The sequence below is a fragment of the Urocampus carinirostris genome, chromosome 4 (genome assembly GCF_059441175.1).
Source record: "Urocampus carinirostris isolate Australia breed hairy pipefish chromosome 4, RoL_Ucar_1.0, whole genome shotgun sequence".
NCBI lineage: Eukaryota > Metazoa > Chordata > Actinopteri > Syngnathiformes > Syngnathidae > Urocampus > Urocampus carinirostris.
Genome location: NC_142352.1, coordinates 33,356,828 through 33,374,686, shown reverse-complemented (window position 1 = coordinate 33,374,686; position 17,859 = coordinate 33,356,828). Strand labels below are relative to the sequence as shown.

At 35.7% G+C, this 17,859-nt stretch overlaps 2 protein-coding genes across 2 annotated transcripts; one reads left to right on the top strand and one right to left on the bottom strand.

The window, feature by feature from the left end:
* The first annotated feature begins 2,178 nt into the window (after positions 1-2,178).
* On the top strand, positions 2,179-13,483 carry zrsr2 (zinc finger (CCCH type), RNA-binding motif and serine/arginine rich 2). The gene is made up of 11 exons (XM_088334261.1): positions 2,179-2,401; positions 3,212-3,291; positions 3,363-3,444; positions 3,517-3,625; positions 4,884-4,970; positions 5,503-5,541; positions 6,438-6,568; positions 6,685-6,898; positions 9,420-9,475; positions 9,543-9,652; positions 12,078-13,483. The coding sequence occupies exons 1-11, from the start codon at positions 2,361-2,363 to the stop codon at positions 12,740-12,742; spliced, it is 1,614 nt and encodes a 537-aa protein (XP_088190387.1). The 5' UTR covers positions 2,179-2,360; the 3' UTR covers positions 12,743-13,483.
* Positions 13,122-17,793, bottom strand: LOC148367376 (AP-1 complex subunit sigma-2). Its single transcript, XM_088334262.1, has 5 exons — positions 17,628-17,793; positions 16,892-17,070; positions 15,399-15,507; positions 15,177-15,314; positions 13,122-14,087 (listed from the first exon to the last, which is right to left on the bottom strand). The coding sequence occupies exons 2-5, from the start codon at positions 17,068-17,070 to the stop codon at positions 14,040-14,042; spliced, it is 474 nt and encodes a 157-aa protein (XP_088190388.1). The 5' UTR covers positions 17,628-17,793; the 3' UTR covers positions 13,122-14,039.
* Positions 17,794-17,859: the final 66 nt, after the last annotated feature.

Below are 17,859 nucleotides of genomic sequence, written 5' to 3'. Positions count from 1 at the left end.
TACACAGTTGCATTTACTCTGGACTTGATGAAACACAGTGGACCAACACCAGCAGCTGACATGGCTCCCCAAACCATTGCTGACTGCGGGAACTTCACACTGGATTTCAAGCAACTTGGATTTTGCTCCTCTCCAGCCTTTCTCCAGACTCTGGCGCCTTGACTTCCAAATGAAATGCAAAACTTGCTTTCGTCTGAAAAGAGGACTTTGGACCACTCTGCAACTGTCCAGTGCTTCTTCTCCATAGCCCAAGTCAGACGCTTCTTCCGTTGTCTTGAGTTCAGAAGTGGCTTGACCATGGGAATACGGCTATTGTAGCCCATTTCCCGGACACGTCTGTGAACTGTGGCTTTTGATACCTGGACTCCAGCTTCAGCCCACTGTCTTTGAAGCTCCCCCAAATTCTGGAAGCGGCTCTTCTTCACAATTTTGTTAAGGCTGCGGTCATCTCTCTTGGTTGTGCAGCGTTTCCGGGCACATTTTTCCCTTCCAACAGACTTTTTGTGGATATGCTTTGAAACTGCACTCTGTGAACAGCCTGCTCTTTGAGAAATTTGTTTTTGTGTCTTACCCTCCGGATGGAGGGTATCAATGATGGTCCTCTGGACAGCAGTCAGATCAGCAGTCTTCCCCATACTTGTGATTTAGTTTACTGAACCAAGCTGAGTGTTTTTAAGGCTCAGGAAACCCTCGCAAGGTGTTTCGAGTTAATTAGATGATTCAGGTGATTAGTTGAATAGCCTACTTGTATACTTTTTCATGATATTCTAATATTTTGAGATATGATTTTTGAGTTTTCTTAAGCTGTAAGCCAAATTCAGCAATATTCAAATAATAAAAGGCTTGAAATAGTTCAGTTGATGTGTAATGAATCCAGAATGTATGACATTTTTGTTTTTTTAATTGCATTACAGAAAATAAAGAACTTTATCACAATATTCAAATTTTCTGAGACAGTATAGTATATATATATATGTATATATATATATATATATATATATATATATATATATATATATATGTATATATATATATATATATATATATGTGTATATATATATATATATGTATATATATATATATATATATATATATATATATATGTATATATATATATATATGTATATATATATATATATGTATATATATATATATATATATATATATATATATATATATATATGTATATATATATATATATATATATATATATATATATATGTATATATATATATATATATATATATATATATATGTATATATACATATATATATATGTATATATATATATATGTATATATATATATATATATATATGTATATATATATATATATATATATATATATATATATATATATATGTATATATATATATATATATATATATGTATATATATATATATATATATATATATATATATATGTATATATATATATATATATATATATATATATATATATATATATGTATATATATATATATATATATATATGTATATATATATATATATATATATATATATATATATGTATATATATATATATATATATATATATATATATATATATATATGTATATATATATATATATATATATGTATATATATATATATATATATATATATGTATATATATATATATATATATATATATGTATATATATATATATATATATATATATATATATATATATATATATATATATACATATATATATATATATATATATATATATATATATATATATATATATATATATATATATATATATACATACAACTTTCTCTGATGCACAAAAATGAAAAACAGACGTAAAAAAATCTACACATAGTAAGATTGGCACTCGGCATTAAGGGTTGGAATTGGGGGGTTTGGTCACCTAATGACTCCCAACACAGCAGTTGGGTCTAAAATGGCGGCGCGCTGCTTGGCCGCGCCTGCATCAGCTCGTCCAGTTTAACTGTACGGGTCAGGTGTATCGACATTTCGTACTGTGTGCATGGTTACTAAGAATGACAATAAAGGTAAATTATATTAAATTATATATTATAGTTGTTTGGATGTGGTTGGATAATGGGTAAGGGTAAATATAAATAAACATGTATCTAATGTCGGTAACTGACCATAAACTAATTTAGTTTGTTCGCTGTTCTTCAAATCGGAAGCAGTGTTTTCTATCCCCCGGAAGTATTACTATTGTGCGTCAAGCTAATTAATCTATATAGCTAGCAGCTAACCTCGAAAAACAATGATTGCACCACATCGTCGCACTATACGTACCGTGTAACATGATGTTCACATTTCTAAATTTAGCTCGTAAACACTAACTATCTGGTTAGCCGTCGTTAGCAATAGCTCTGATGGCAGCTCCTTTTCCTTCATTGAAATGTGCTACTTTAAGGTGAGTATGTTGCTTGTTTTTTTTACTTTCCTCAGTCATATTACGCGATCACTTGGGGCTACCTTATACTCGTTCAAATATTTCGGAGCTAATGCAGTTAGTTTATTTTAATTTTATTTTTTACTATGGAGCTTTTGGTGTTGTTAAATAGTTAGAACAGTAAACATTGAAACCTTTCGTTTCCTTGGCCGTGGTTGAAACAGTCGAGAATATATCTGCATAATTCCCACGCATGCTGTGCTGTGAGTGTAAACATTAAATTGCAAACTATTATTTTGCAGGTTTTATGTAGTCTATCATCTATATAATCCAGTTTTGAACAACTACTTCAAGATAAAAATAACTATGATCTTATGAATGCGGTCTCAGACAAGGGATCCGTCCCAATTCATTTGTATTGCTAATTTGACACTTTATACAGCTTAAAGGTGTTTTTTTTTAAAACTTAAGGCTGCATTCATTACTTTAAGTCAGGACATAGCAGCAGAGTAACACAATGCGTTTGCGTTTCTTAGACACACTCAAATAAACTGTTCCTTTTTCACCTTTTTGAGTATTTTGTTCATTCTCGAACAGGCCTGATGAAAGTGAGATTAAAAACAGAAAGGCGCAATGGAAAATAAAGCAGAAGTGCTCTTTGAACTCAGTTTGGCATTGTTAACACATACCTAATAGAGAGAGTATATAACCTTAAACCTTTTGAGAACCCCTGAAACTACGTACCCTACCTTTTAATGTAAATTGTATTTTCTCCCAAACTATAATCAATCTGGTAAATTTAACCCGAGCGTTTGTTGTGGATATACCTAGCCACAAGCAACGAAAGGCGGCCTCCAGAAAAGAGAGAAGGAAGCGGAAACGACAAGCAATTGCCCGGGCCAGAGAATGTGGTATGAAAACATGTTTGACATAACTTTTTAATTGCCCTTAACCAAAACTCCCACCGTGTGTCTTGTTGAAGCTGCGCCAAATGGGGATTTTGAGCCAGCCGAAGATCTGACTGAAGAGGATGAAGAAGGTGCCAGCATTTTGGAGGCAGAAAGGTGTGCTACTGATCACAGCAATGCTTGGTTCGTTTTGTACAGTACACCAAATTCAGTGCCGTATTTTTTCAGGCAACGACTCCACGAAGAGTGGCTTGAGCGAGAGCGGCTTGCACAAGAAGTATTCCGTCAAAGGTCTGAGAAGGAGGCGGCTGCAAGAAAACGAAGAGAGGAGGATGAGGTAATAAGAATTGTATTTGCTTTTATTTCACAAGATAAACTAATTTATCTTATCCAGAATAATATATAGAAGCCTTACTATGTTATATCCCTAAATGTTGTCTTCTAAAGGTGGGCTCCACTTTCAATTGTCGTCCAACGAAGGAATATGAATGTTTCATCATACAGGATTTGCTCCTTTTATTTGTAAAAACAAACAAAACATGTCGTTCTAAATGGTTTTGAATTACCATTTTTAATGACAATGTGCACCATGTAGATAATTGGCAGAAAGATTTCAAGTCCGTCCAAACTTCTCTACTCATTACAGAATATTTGACAAATGTATACTTAAGTAGACACTCAAAAAAAGGAAGACATAACTCATTTTTTAATTGCATAGAGAACGGGAGAAGACTGTACAAAAAATAACCCTCACAATGCCAATTTCCAATTATGTTCTAAAAGCCCTCCCCTGAGCACTTTCTTTTTATTAAATTTCCTAGGTTACAAAGAGCAGATCGGCCCTAAAGGGTGTGGATATCAAAGAACAGCAACATTATCATCCGATAGTGTCAATGATTTAAACAGTGCATAATAGTGAAAATAATGAACTGGCATACTATGCAATCACCTTTGCAGGTTTTCCAATATTAACGAGATAATAGACTCATCAATAGCTAAATGTGGGGTGCGTTGTTGGAGGTGTCCTCAACCAGTTGAAAATAGAATATTTTTTCGGCAATGTGTTAACAATGCCCAAGGGAGTTTAAAGAGCCTTTAAATATTTTTTTTCCACTGCACCTATCTGCTTTTATCTTCGTTTTATCAGAACTGTTCTGGACTTGCAACACATTCGGAAGCAGGAAAGGAGGTAGGGTGAAGTGGTTGATTAGAGAACAATTTCATGCTCATGCTTGCAGTTGTTTGTTAGTGTAGCATTAAAATGGTGAAAGTAAGAAAGGGAGTGTTTCTAAAACCGTCCCGACCCCAACCCAAATCTCAAGAGTTTATTTGAGCGTGTCTAAAAAATGTCTACTGGCACACTCCACACAAAGTTTGAGATAGGCTGCAATGATGATTCAAACCATAAGAGGTAGTCTGCAGGTAGAATATTTTAAAGTTCCGGGTTGCAAGTTTAAGATGTTTTCATGTCTTGAGATTGGATAGTAGTTAATTTAAAAAACACAAAAAAAAACCCATCATAATTCTCTGAAGTAAATTATTCAAACGCTTGCTTAGGCCATGTCGATGTTCACGTTAAATCCCTTTGTCCACAGCAAAAGATAAAGGAGGAGTGGGAGGCCCAGCAGAAGAAAGAAGAAGAAGAAAAAGAGCAGGAACAGATTGCGAAACGAGACAGAGAGGTGAACCGAGCTGCGGGTGGATAAAACCAGAAGAGGAATATATCCTCTTCTACTTATTCCTCGTTGTTGATGATATCCATCAATAAAGAGATTTAAGATGTATTACTGTCAAAACATACATTTATCTATCTGCAATGAAATTCGTTGGAGCATATAACAGTTTACAGTGGCAATAACGCTCAATTTTGATCTTTGTCTGCCACTTAAACCCTTTTATTAAGAAAATCAAATTGTTTATGTTCTTCATGCGTTTTTTTTTAATGTGTTCATAAGTATTTCCTTGACTAAGTGGCACAAGCAGCAAACATCCTTCTCCTTAACTAAGATACTGTCTCAAAAGTTGTTTACCAGCCCTCTGACTGTCGCAGCAAGAACGTATCTTTTAAGTTTGTGCTTTGAGTAACATTGCTGATAAACTTAGTTGTAAAAAATATTGATAATCTGCCCTTGTGAATGCCGTCTTAACAGAAAAGTACAGACATGCTCCTCCTAATTCACATTTTCACCTGACATCTCTTTACACCATTTGTAGGAGGCCGTCCAGAAAATGTTGGATGAAGCAGAAAATCAGGTACTGCCCCAGTGCTTAATATTGTGACCTTTTGTTTTTTACTCTCATTAATTCGTTGGATACACTTTGCCTCCTTGAACCTTTCAATCTTTTGCCACATTTAGAGCTTCAAACGAACAGAAAACATTTGATTTTTTTTGTCTAGAATCAATATTGGGACAAAATTGTGATTTCTGTTTTTTTCCCATTCTACTAGGTTAAACCTCTCGTAAGATCAGAAAAATTATCCTTGAAATAAGGAAAAACTCAATTTATAATTTTGCCAAGAATGCTTTTTAAGTAATATACAAAATGATAAAACTCTATTTCTATATATATATATATATATATATATATATATATATAAATAAAGAATCAAAAAAGTACTAATAAGCTAAATTATCTGCCACTCGCACACATTTGTTGAGTTTAAATATTGTTTTTCATACTTTACTATAAAAAAACCTGTATTAAAAAAAGATAGATATTTGATGTAAGCTAATTTACTTGCCGAAGGGGTATTTTTTTATTGCAGCGTAAGAATACGATGTAATGGCCATTCTATTTAAAATGTTCTGGTTTTCTCCGTTTTTCCGCAAATATTTAATGCAGTACCATCATAGAAACAAATCTTTAAACACAGTTTTAATACAGCAGATTAATTTTAAAAAATGCTATTTAATCTTAATATCTCCAATCCCCAAATCTATGCAGTAATTGGGGGTTCTTGTTTGAAAAAAATTTACTGGGAATACGTCACCAAAAAGAATCACAGCACCTGATGATGTGTTCGCTGTTGTCAGGAGGCATGCATTCGTTACAAAATGCAACTTCCTTGCACATATTACTGTTGGTGCTCAGAGGAATGTTGAAAATGAGCAGAAGACATGTCCCCCGGCGTGCTGGTTGTCTTGCAGTTAGCTAATGGAGGACCGTGGATGAATCCTGAGGCTCCGGTTACAGAGAAATCAGAGAATTATGGGACTGAGCGAGATGTGGCCAACTGCCCTTTCTTCCTTAAGACCGGATCGTGTCGATTTGGAGACAGGTACAATGATGGCTCTTTTTTGTCATGCCTTCAGCAACCCTTTTGGGTTTGTGATGGTTGTTTGTGTTCCCTTTTTTATTTTATTTTTTTTACATTTTTACTCCTATGGATGTTAGATGCTCCCGCAAGCACGTTTACCCATCGACCAGCCCCACTCTGATGATCCGCGCCATGTTCATAACATACGGCATGGAGCAGTCTCAGCGCGATGACTACGACGGGGACGCTTCTCTGGAGCACAGCGAAGAAGATCTGCATGAATCCTTCACTGAATTTTACCGTGATGTTCTGCCAGAGTTCAGGACCGTGGGCAAGGTCGTCCAGTTTAAGGTAACTTATGACATGGCCATCAACATTACTAAGTTTATAGTTGAGTAAGCTCTCAAAATAAGTAGTTGTCTAGTGGTATAGAAAGTAAAATCAGGTGTGGCTCTGTCCACTCCACGCATCGGCCCGGTATTGCAGTACCTCCGGGAACGGTGCATTCGCAATGATCGCAGCAAGGCTTTAGGGCTAAGACCTTAACTTGGCCTTTTGGCTGAGAGTAAGTGTCCCAGCTCCTAGGCTTTGTAGCGTATTATGAACTGACCGATAACGGATAATGGATAATGAATAACGAAGATAGAACAATAACCCTTAAAAACCCCTGACATCAGGAGCGGACTGTTTAAAAATGCCAAATTCCAGATCTGTTCTAAAACCCTTCCCCTTACTTAGCCCTTTCTTTTTATTATATCGCTTATAATACAAAATGCATATCCAACCCAAAGGAAATCAAGGAACTGCAACATTAACAAACGTTTCACAATTAATATAACTTAGGCCAGTCACTAAGCACTACACGTTGTAAATATTTTTTTCTGCCTTTGTTTCTCCTTCAAGTCTTTATTACATGTTTACCCTGGAGTGCCATGTCCAATTTCATTGCATACAATGTTTCATAACGATGATATTATTAACAATAAAGACAATTCAATTATTTGCAATGATGGTGACAATGATGTAAACCATGCACAAGAGTCAAAATAATGAACTGGTATTCTCTGCAATATGCTTTGCAGATGTGTGATATTAGAAACAGAATTAATTCATCAAACATTTATGAGATACACTTGTTTACTTTTTGAAAATACAACATTCTCTATGTGCAATATTCCCTTTATAAGTGCATTATCCTGGTTATGTACAGTTTTTTTTTTTTGATGCTCTTGACTTGATTCTATAACCGTTGTGCAGAAGAAGTATTTTATTTGCAGTAGAAGTATTTTATTGCAAAAAAAAGTACTTTAGTGCAGTGGTTAGCACATTTGCCTAACACGCGAAAAGTCCCCGATTCGAGACCGAGTGGAAACATTTGATGGCCTGGTTTGGGCCACGGTTAACCTTGATTTGACAAAAGATAAAATTAAAAAATTAAGCTTGATAATACCAACCGGAATCCATTTAAAAATAAAAACATAGTTGTACCCAATTCAGATTACAAAACAACACTAAAATACACAACCCCAAAAACAACTTGTATAATTTCTGCTGATATCTCTTTAGATTATACTGTATTGTAATGAAAAGTAGAAGTATTTTAATATTAATATTAATATTGTTTTTCTGTTTTTCAAATAGAATGTTTAATAACAAAAAAATATATTTGAATGAATTGGATTGTCTTTATTGTCATTGATGTCAACGTTATGAAACATTCAGGGTTCGTGCGGGTTCTTGAAATCTTTAAAATGCTTGAATTTTCGGTGAAGCGCTTGAAAATGTTTCCAATGACGTGTTTCTTAGCTGCTGATTTGATAAACCATGTTTTTAAAATAAAAAAAGCTTTGAAAAATGCATAAAAATTACCAGTCCTTATTATCAAGTTGTCATGTGAAGCATTACTGCTCCCTATTGTCGCATCCAAGAGGACAGGTTTATCAGACTAGTTGGTATCTAAAAAAAATCCAACAATTAGCTGTATAAAGAATTAAGAATAGTACATAACCTGTTTTGAATTTACCCTATACCTTTTCTATTTTAAATCAATAGTCATCAAACGTTTTGAGTCGCGGGCCGCATTAAGTTAAAAAAATTGGTAGAGCGGCCAGACCAGGGGAAAAAAATAATTGTTGTATTTTTTGGAATCTACTGAAACTGAGTTTTGATCTTATACATTGGATATAAAGATATCCTTTTTTATTTGTGAATAAATATTCAAGCTGACATTTATATGTACATTTTATATTCAATTTATATTTGTTTATTATAAATCACAGTATTATGTCTTTTTTAAGTACAGAATTTGATAAAAGGCATTAAATAACTCAAAATGCAAAGATGTTTTCTTTTGCATGACATTTGATAAGTATTTTAACAAATGCATACAGGATTTAAAAAATGGCAAATACAAAAATTACACAATAAATAAAAATTAGATTTTTTTTTTTTTTTTTAATGTACACAATGTTGTTTGAAAATATATTTATGTATATGGTGGACAGGACCACAAACAAACACTGGGGACAAGAGTGGCACCAAAACGAAATTTATGTATTTGTCGTACTTATTCAGCAGCCCATATTAAAAAGCCTGACCGGCCGTATTTGGCCTGCGGGCCATAGCTTGCCCACCACTATTTTAAATTAATCGTTTAGGTTTGAATCTTAGAATTTAAAATTGAAATAAAAGAACTGTTAGGTGGAATTAAGTTTTTTTTAGATTTAAATGGGATGATGAATAAGCCCTGTGGGTACCCCTCCAAAATACCCTCTTGGGACATTGATAATATTTTGATATATGAGAGAATACATTCTTGTCACAAATTGATAACTCTGTGATTTGAGACTAAATTCTCCATGATTATTTTTAGGTCTGCTGTAACTTCGAGCCACACTTGCGAGGGAATGTTTACGTCCAGTTCGATACGTAAGTAAGAGCGTTTGTATACATTCCCACATGATAAATGATCTCCACATTGGTTTGTCGGCTACAGTGAAGAGCAGTGCAGAGAAGCCTTCATTAAATTCAATGGAAGGTGGTACGCCGGAAAGCAGCTTCACTGTGAGATGAGTCCTGTAACACGGTGGAAGAATGCAATTTGTGGTAAGATGAAGTTCAGTTAGTACAGCGGCCCCTCCTCATACAAGATATTCGCGATACTAAAAATAAAAAGTGCCAGAATATTTAGAACAACATAAACTAGCACAGTTTAAAGTAATAAGGGTAGTAGTATAAAAGTAAGTAATATTAAATAAAAAAACGTAAACATCCCATGTCATTATTGCACAATCCACGTCTAAGCCTGGTCAATCAGTGTTTTGTTTTGCAGCGTTAAGAGTGATTATTGTCTTTGTGTAGAAGCTGTTTATCAAACTACAGACGCTGCCCTACTTACGAATGAGCTAGGTTCGTAATTTGAATTTGTTCGTAAGTTGCTCCGGTGCAATATTTTGTATGTTTAAGGCTTTTTTTAAGTAACCTGTAATGTTTTGTAATAAAAAATAAACAATTCAGTTTAACTTACTTTTGGAAGATGAGCTTCATCAGTTAGGTGACTTCCTCCTCCGTGGTAAAAAGTGGCCAAAAAAAAGTGTTCTGGCCATTTTCTCAACCGCATCAAGCTTTCTTATTCCACTTTTATTTCTTAACACTTTACAACAACTATATTGAATAGATGCTGAGTGACCTCTCACAGCGCCGCCACACACCAGTAGCGGCGGAAAGAAGCACTTCAGTAATGTCCTTTACTCGAAAAAAGGTGCACACAATACAAAATCTAACTTACAGCAATCCCAGATATTTTTTGACATCCCGAAATTTTATTTCATATCTACTATTCTACGTAAGTCGAATGGTTGTAAGTAGGGGAGCGTCTGTATTAGTTCCTGATTTGAATGTCCTGAATTGTCTGAGGGCAACAGGTCAAACATCTAATGTCCAGGGTGGAAAGTGTCTATCTCCAAAAAGGCGCTTTTTTGTTAATATGTATCTTACTCCATTCATGCTACTTAAATTTGTTTTTAGTGATCATGAAGATGCTGTTTATAGCTCCAGTGCAGTGAAAAACTATTTACACACCCTTCCTGATCTTACATAGGACCAGATAGGTTTTGATTTTTTTGTGCCTTAATAGATGGAATTAACATTTCAAATCTGTTTGATGTTCTACAGCCTTCGTCGGTGATAAATATGATATAACACAAAAATCAAGAAGAAGGCAAATACTTTTTCAAGGCATTGTAGTTAGGGTTAACGTGGAAGCTCTTAGGTGGCCGCGAAAGGGATTAAGTGGTTTTCAGTTATGTCTTATAGCTAGGCTTTTTGGAGTGACGGAATATATTAATGGCGTTGCGTAATAAGAATACAAAAAAATTTAATTGTGTTCCGTTACAAGGCTTTATCAAATTACAAGTGTATTTTGTAAAAATAGGGATACTTTGCAGGATGACTATTTTATTCAAAAGTATATTTAGGGTGCACACTTCAGGGGACAATGGTTAAGTCCGGTGTGAGTTGGTCTCAACTCTTTTGAATCTTTTCTCCGTTTGCTTTCGTTTTGTTTACATTTGCGCCTCTCTCTCTTGTCTCATTCATGCCACACACGCTGTAATGCCCTCACTCTCAGGTCCCCCCGCAGCTGCCCCGGGTCCCCAAGTACAAAGCATGACTGTATGACCAAAAACTTTGCAAAACTAACAGAAAAGTGCCATACAATCAAAGTGCAACTAATGAGACAATATCAGCAAAGAAGTAGGAACATATAAATAAAGGGCATTTGCCCTTTTCAAGACCATCCTGTAAAAAAAAAAAAAAATCATTCACTTCATCCACTGATTCACATGTTTCTCACATTTACATATACATAATGCGGTGATAGCAATCACTGACACTAGAGAGACAGCGATTCCAGACATCCCAGAGTTTGTTTAAAATTTAGAAAGTGAACACTCGGTGTGTTTAAAACAATATTGGGTTCTTAATGTGCTCTTGATATAAACTAAAACAGAACATATCTCTTCTGCCATTTAAACGAGCACGTTTTATTTTTGAGCACTTGTTTGTTGGACTTGGAGAAACAACCTGATCTTGGTTTGCTCTATTTCTTTTTCAATGTTACTTTGTTCTGTTATCTTAAACTACGTTTAGTAATTTTATTTATGATTAGTGTATTTAGTCTTTCATTAGAATACCAATCGGAGTAATTCAAGAATAATTGAAAGTCATCGTTACATTAATTCAATATTATGGTACTTGGATTACCATGATTACATTTTTCGACAGGTGACTAACTATCATTGTTTTTAAAGTCACTCTCCTAACCCTGTTAATGGGGAAGATGTGTTTGAGGTATGAGAACTTCTAGATACAAGCTCGATCCGGGAACGAATTAATCTCGTATGTCGAGAGGCCCCTGTATATCTCATTGTGATCTTCATAGGTTGTAGAATATTCCCCAAAATTCAGTTTTTTTTAAATGTACTGTTAAGTTTCTGAACCTTCTTTGATTCTTTGTTTTGTTCTGTTTTAGGGCTGTTTGATAGAAAGAAGTGCCCCAAAGGGAAACACTGCAATTTCCTGCACGTATTCCGAAACCCAGGCAATGAGTTCTGGGAGGCCGATAGAGACTTAAACATTTCCCCGGACCACAGCATCAGGGGGAGCCACTCTGAGAGATACTCGGGTAGACACTCGGAAAGACACTCTGAGAGTCAAGGAGACAGATTGTGGAGGAGTCACCGGACCAGAAGCCCACCAAGATCCGAGAGGTCCCACCGCAGAGAAGATGACCGCCGTGGTGACAGGAGGACCACCCGTCACAGAGACAACAGCAGACGCTCATTCGAGTCAATACGTTATGACGGGGACCGGTATCGTAGCAGAAGCAGAGAAAGGTCGCGGAGCAGAAGTCGAGACAGGAAAAAGAATCGAGAACCAGAGACAAATATGAATCCGAGTGAGAAGGACGGGAACAGAGATCGGGTAAAGGACACAGAAAGGACTAAACCTAGAAGAGAAGAGACTAAACGTCACAGCCCAGACAATGCCGACAGAAACCAAAACCTTCCCGATGAAGACGGCACGAGACGTCGCCATCACAAACACTCTAAAAAGAGCAAAAAGAAAAGCAAGAAGAAGCACAAGAAGCAAAGCTGTTCACCCGAAGCCGTGTCATTTGGCGAGTCAGACGAATAGAGTGAAGACAAACATTCGATACAAAGTCCGAGCAGGGAAAATGAGGAGCTTTTTCAGAACAATGGTAACAATGCAAGTCCCAGCATTGATGTTGAGAAAAGTTCTGTATCACAAGTTGATGAGCCTGGACAGACTCATTAGTGGCTTTTTATTTTGAAAACCTCCAAAAAGTTTTTGCTTGGAATATATGAGTTATTGGACAGATGTTCTGTCTGTTCATCCAAAAAAAAAGGTCGATTTGAGCTATTCACTTTCCTAACCAAGACATGGTGTTAAAAGTATCTTGAAACTAAAACTCAATAAATGTTAACTTCTACCAAATGTTAAGGATTATGACAACTATTGTGACCAAGATAAAGTGCACAGGAAAAGCCAACTATTGTGTTTGAAGACATTTATTGTTAATACTGTCCAATATAAATGTCAATATAATGTTGAATACAAAATTGTAATCCTCTTGCAGAAATGAAATGTAAACATGTTCCTTGATGAACGCTGAATTTTCATAACACCATATTGGCCTTTTGATTCATGAACTTATCATTTTTTCATTATCCTGCTGCATACTGAAAAGGACAATGGACATTTATTTTATCGGACTGGAATAAAAAAAAAATCTTTGTAAAACCCATTCCCCCTTTTTTCCACGTTAGGATTCCATTGGACACCTTAAAATAAAACAGCTCTTTGGTCATATGTAAATGTAAACCAAAACATTTTTGATTAAAGAAAATAGAGCTATTTCCTTTTGAGTTTTTCTTTTGTAGGGACTTGTGTGTTCCTTAAGAAAAATAGAAATGCATTAATGTTGACAAACAACACTGAAAAAACACATTTGAGCAGAACTCCCATTGAGGTCATACTTTTCAACCGGTTTTGTTAATGGGGATGTTTGCACCATACATGAAATGCCACTCTTTTAGAAAACGGCGTACTTTTTGAACACATGCTCTAAAAATGTGCATACTTGAACCTTCCACAACATGACCTGACACATTTATGTGAATAACTTAAGATATGGCAATGGAAAAACCATATTGTACTTGATACTTAGGATATGTTTTTGCTACATTAGTCTCAGATGTCACACATTAGTTGTTGTGACTATGGAAACTGCTACGTGGGAGATACATTGAACCACACATGGCACCACCACAGTCACGCGACGTAACAGAGTAGCACAATTCAGAAGAAAAACAACACAGACGCGTAGATTACATATATACGTACACACATATAGTAACGTATAACACTGACACTGTATACAGACACAAGCCGGCTTTTCTTCTGGTGAGGTTTATGTCAGGCCAATTTCTTCTAAAACACTCCGTGGGGCCTCTGCTTCCTTTAGATGGAAGAAAAAGAAAAAAGATTCTTTGAATTTTAACTTGTATAGCACATAGACGTTAACTGTTCATTGAGCAACATCTTTTTCTAGCTCATTCAGCATGGCACTATGACAGGACTCTTTGGAAAATTCTAATATTGTGCTACTTATTAAGGGTAATGCAGTTTACAATAAATGTTTTTCCCATTCTGGATTCATTAAGAGTCAACTGAAGTATAGCAAGCATTATTTTAATATCGCTGATTATGGCTTACAACCTTTTGGTGTACTTTTTCACGATAGGCCAACATTTTAGACGGGATATTTAGGTTTTTGCCATAATAAACAAAACTAAAACACTTTTAATAGTTCAGTTGATTTGTAATGAATCCAGAATGTATTAATTCATTTAAATAACTGACAATAATTTTCTGAGCCTGTTCTTTAATTTCTTTGCAGGAAACTGCGAATTACTCTGTCTTTTCTGACTTTTAGTTCAATCTTTGGCACTAGATTTCAAATACTATAGAATCTTCAAACTACTGCACTTGACCCATCTATACATTTGTTTTAAAGAAACCAATGGCCCACCATTGTACACAAAATAGGATGTTTATACAGTTAGAATTTATTGGGGGTACCTTAATACAACATAGCCAGAGACCCTCACAGAGGCCTAAAGTAAAAAATGAGTATATTTTAATGAAAATTGGTTCAGCAGTTTGAGACACATACAAAAAATAATAAAACTAATAATAAAGTTCATGTTTGGATTAGACATATATATTTCATTTAAATTATATAGATAACGCTAGTTATTTCATTTTCAGCTACTATTAACGCTTTTTGAGAGCACAAACCAAGTTTTCTCATTCAAATAATAGAAAAACAAACTAAACTCCTCTACTGTGTTATAAAGTCAACATGGTATTATCTTTGTGACCATCTGGATCTCGATATTATCAGGCGGTCTGGACGATTATGATTTGATTTTAAACTACACCTGACATATCATTGAAAACACTATTACTTTTCAAGCATTTTCAAGGATTTGAAGCCCTCGACTGAGCGCTGTGCCCAACCAAAGTTCAAAGTGCACGTGAGTACCTCCTGCAGCAAATCTGCCTGCTCAATGGCTTTCAGCACGTTCTTCTTGGAGGTTTCCTGAGCTTCTCCACCCAGCAGAAATTCATCAAGGATGAAGTAAGCCTTCTCAAAATTGAAAATGATGTCCAGCTCACACACCTATCCAGACACATGAATCAGTTTGGTCAATCAAGTTAGCTCTTGTGTTAAACATTGGGTGTACATTTGAAATGGGTAACCCACACTGCCAAAATATTTGTCCAACAACTCCACATATCGATGGATGATCTCCAAGGTAATCAACTCGTTGTCTTGATCCTCCACCGCACAGCAGAAATACAGACTGGCATATCTAACACACACACAAGGAACAAGAAAATGTTTGGATGTGACCAACAATTAAAGTGTGACATGGAAAATGGTTGTCATTCGAGTTTTGTTGCTCGCCTGATTTTTTTAAACTGGAAATGGGGCAATATACATCGGAGACAGCAAGAAATTGGGAGTCATTTGTCAAAACAAATGGATTTTTATGACTATAGTTTGTTTGCTACAATTTGTTGCATCTTCAAACATTGAAATCTATATATGCAACCAAGACTACAGTTTATTGGCTGGCTAAAGCGGTTTAATTTCTCCCACTAAAATTGTCGTAAAAGGACTCTAATTATTATCCGTCAACTAGATGTCACGGTATGCAGTAGTGCGGGGGGCGGAAACACGCAAAAGGGAAATGATGCAGAAAATAAAATACGTGCTTCTCTCCACTAATACAGTGAAGATAATTTTCAGCGATATGGCAAGCAACATCACTGTACGGAAGAGGTGTCAAACTCATTTTAACTCGGGGGGCCAGACGATAGAACAAAAATTCTCTTGGGGGCCGGACTAGTAGATTGAGGAGAAAGAAATAAGAGAAAGAGAGGGAGAGAAAAGGAGAGTGTGGGACAAAGAATAAGAAAAAGGGATAGAGAGAGAGAACATGAGAAACAAAAGAGATAGAAAGAGAGGGGGAAAGAAAGAAAAAGAAATCCAAAAAAGAAATTGAAAGACAGGAGAGGAGAGAAAGAGAAGGGTAGAAAGAGAGAAGGGGAAAGCAAGAGGGAGAGAGAAAGAGAAAAGAGAAAGAAAAAGGAAGCGCGAGCAAAAGAAGACCAAAGACAGAGACAGAAAGAAAGAAATACAAGTACAGTGTTTGTGAGAGGAACCTGGCTTTGGACATATTTCAACCTGCAGTTCGTTTTTCTCTTGCAATTCTCTGATCGTTGATTCGCGGGCCAGATTCAATCCCTTAGCGGGCCACCAGTTTGACACCCCTGCTGTACAGCAAATCAAGGACATTCAGCACCAATTATCAATTGCCTGCGACAAGTCATGTGATGTGATGGATTTCTTTAATCTTGTCAAAGCAATTAAACAGACAGTAATTTGTTAATATTGTAATGAAGTTAAAATTGAGGTGGTATCCGACAAGAGAGTAGTCTTGTGGTGCACCCAACTTAGTCATTTTGATAGTAGACTAACATAGATAGATACAGCATGCATTGCATTCATAATAAGGCTTATAAAAAGGGGTTTTGCGGCTCTGGACTAATTTGTTGTCTTTTGGGTTTTTTTCTTAATCCAATATGGCTCTTTCAACATTTTGGGTTACTTAGCCCTGGTGTAATGAGACCGTAAGAGTGCTACAATTTATATTTGCCTATACTTGAGACGATCTGATGCTTGTAGCTCACCTCTTGTAAACAATCTTCAGGTCCCTCCACTCCAAAAAGCTGCACATTTTGGGCTTTCGGGCCAGGATGGTCTGAACCAGATCTCTGGAAATCTTCTTCCTTTCTTTGTCCGAGAGAGGCACGTACCACTTCTGGAGGCGCAGCTTTCCTTGTCGGCTAAACAGCAGCATGAACTGCATCTAACAGGCAAGACACACGTCAAGCATGTGCAACTGACGTTGACTATAGGTAAAGGCAAGCGTACACTGTTTTCTACTCAATAAAAAGGAATGCATGCGCCTTCAAAAGGGAAACTTTTGGCAACTTCCGATTGCAATGTTTTTGTTTGTTTGTTGTTTTGTTTTTTTCAAACTATTGCTTATTTATTTAAAAAAATGTGTTTGGAGTTTGAACAATTTTTATTGACACATTTAACAGCAAATAAGCAATGTGAGGTTTGAACAATTTTTATCGATACTTTTAACAACAATTAAACACATTCACAATTTCATTATATCATTTTCTAACAATTTGAGGTTTGAACAATTTTTGTCGACATTTTTAACAGCAATTAAACACATTCACAATATCATATCATATTCCATCCCCTCGTTCTTTCTACCATCAACACCTGTGACACTTCAGCTAAAAGTTGGATTTGGCTGCTCGAAGGATGCCAACATCACCAAACAAAATCTCACTTTACACGACGCTCACAAAGCCGGAATCCATTGCATTTGAAAACACACTCTTTTACCTTGTTGCAGTCGTTTGAACGATCCCGAGATGTATAAGATAAAATACAAAGACTTCAGAAAAAATGGATAAACAAGCTAAATGAATACGCCAGCTAGCTTGCCAACGTCCCATCCAGCTAGTTGTTAGCAAATGATGGCGAGGCAGCAACCAACTATGGTCTCACCTGATTGGACAGAAACATATGACAATCGCGTCATGATTGGCTGAGACGGACTGTTATTTTCTATGCC

What these genes read in the sequence shown, in the direction of transcription:
- zrsr2 (XM_088334261.1), top strand. Translation starts at nt 2,361, where the DNA reads ATGGCAGCTCCTTTTCCTTCATTGAAATGTGCTACTTTAAG. An exon ending in AGCATTTTGGAGGCAGAAAG is followed by an intron (nt 3,445 to 3,516) that starts GTGTGCTACTGA and finishes GTATTTTTTCAG; the next exon opens with GCAACGACTCCACGAAGAGT. An exon ending in TTGCGAAACGAGACAGAGAG is followed by an intron (nt 4,971 to 5,502) that starts GTGAACCGAGCT and finishes CACCATTTGTAG; the next exon opens with GAGGCCGTCCAGAAAATGTT.
- LOC148367376 (XM_088334262.1), bottom strand. Translation starts at nt 17,070, where the DNA reads ATGCAGTTCATGCTGCTGTTTAGCCGACAAGGAAAGCTGCGCCTCCAG. An exon ending in CTGAAGATTGTTTACAAGAG is followed by an intron (nt 15,508 to 16,891) that starts GTGAGCTACAAG and finishes TGTGTGTGTTAG; the next exon opens with ATATGCCAGTCTGTATTTCT. An exon ending in AGGCAGATTTGCTGCAGGAG is followed by an intron (nt 14,088 to 15,176) that starts GTACTCACGTGC and finishes TTCCATCTAAAG; the next exon opens with GAAGCAGAGGCCCCACGGAG.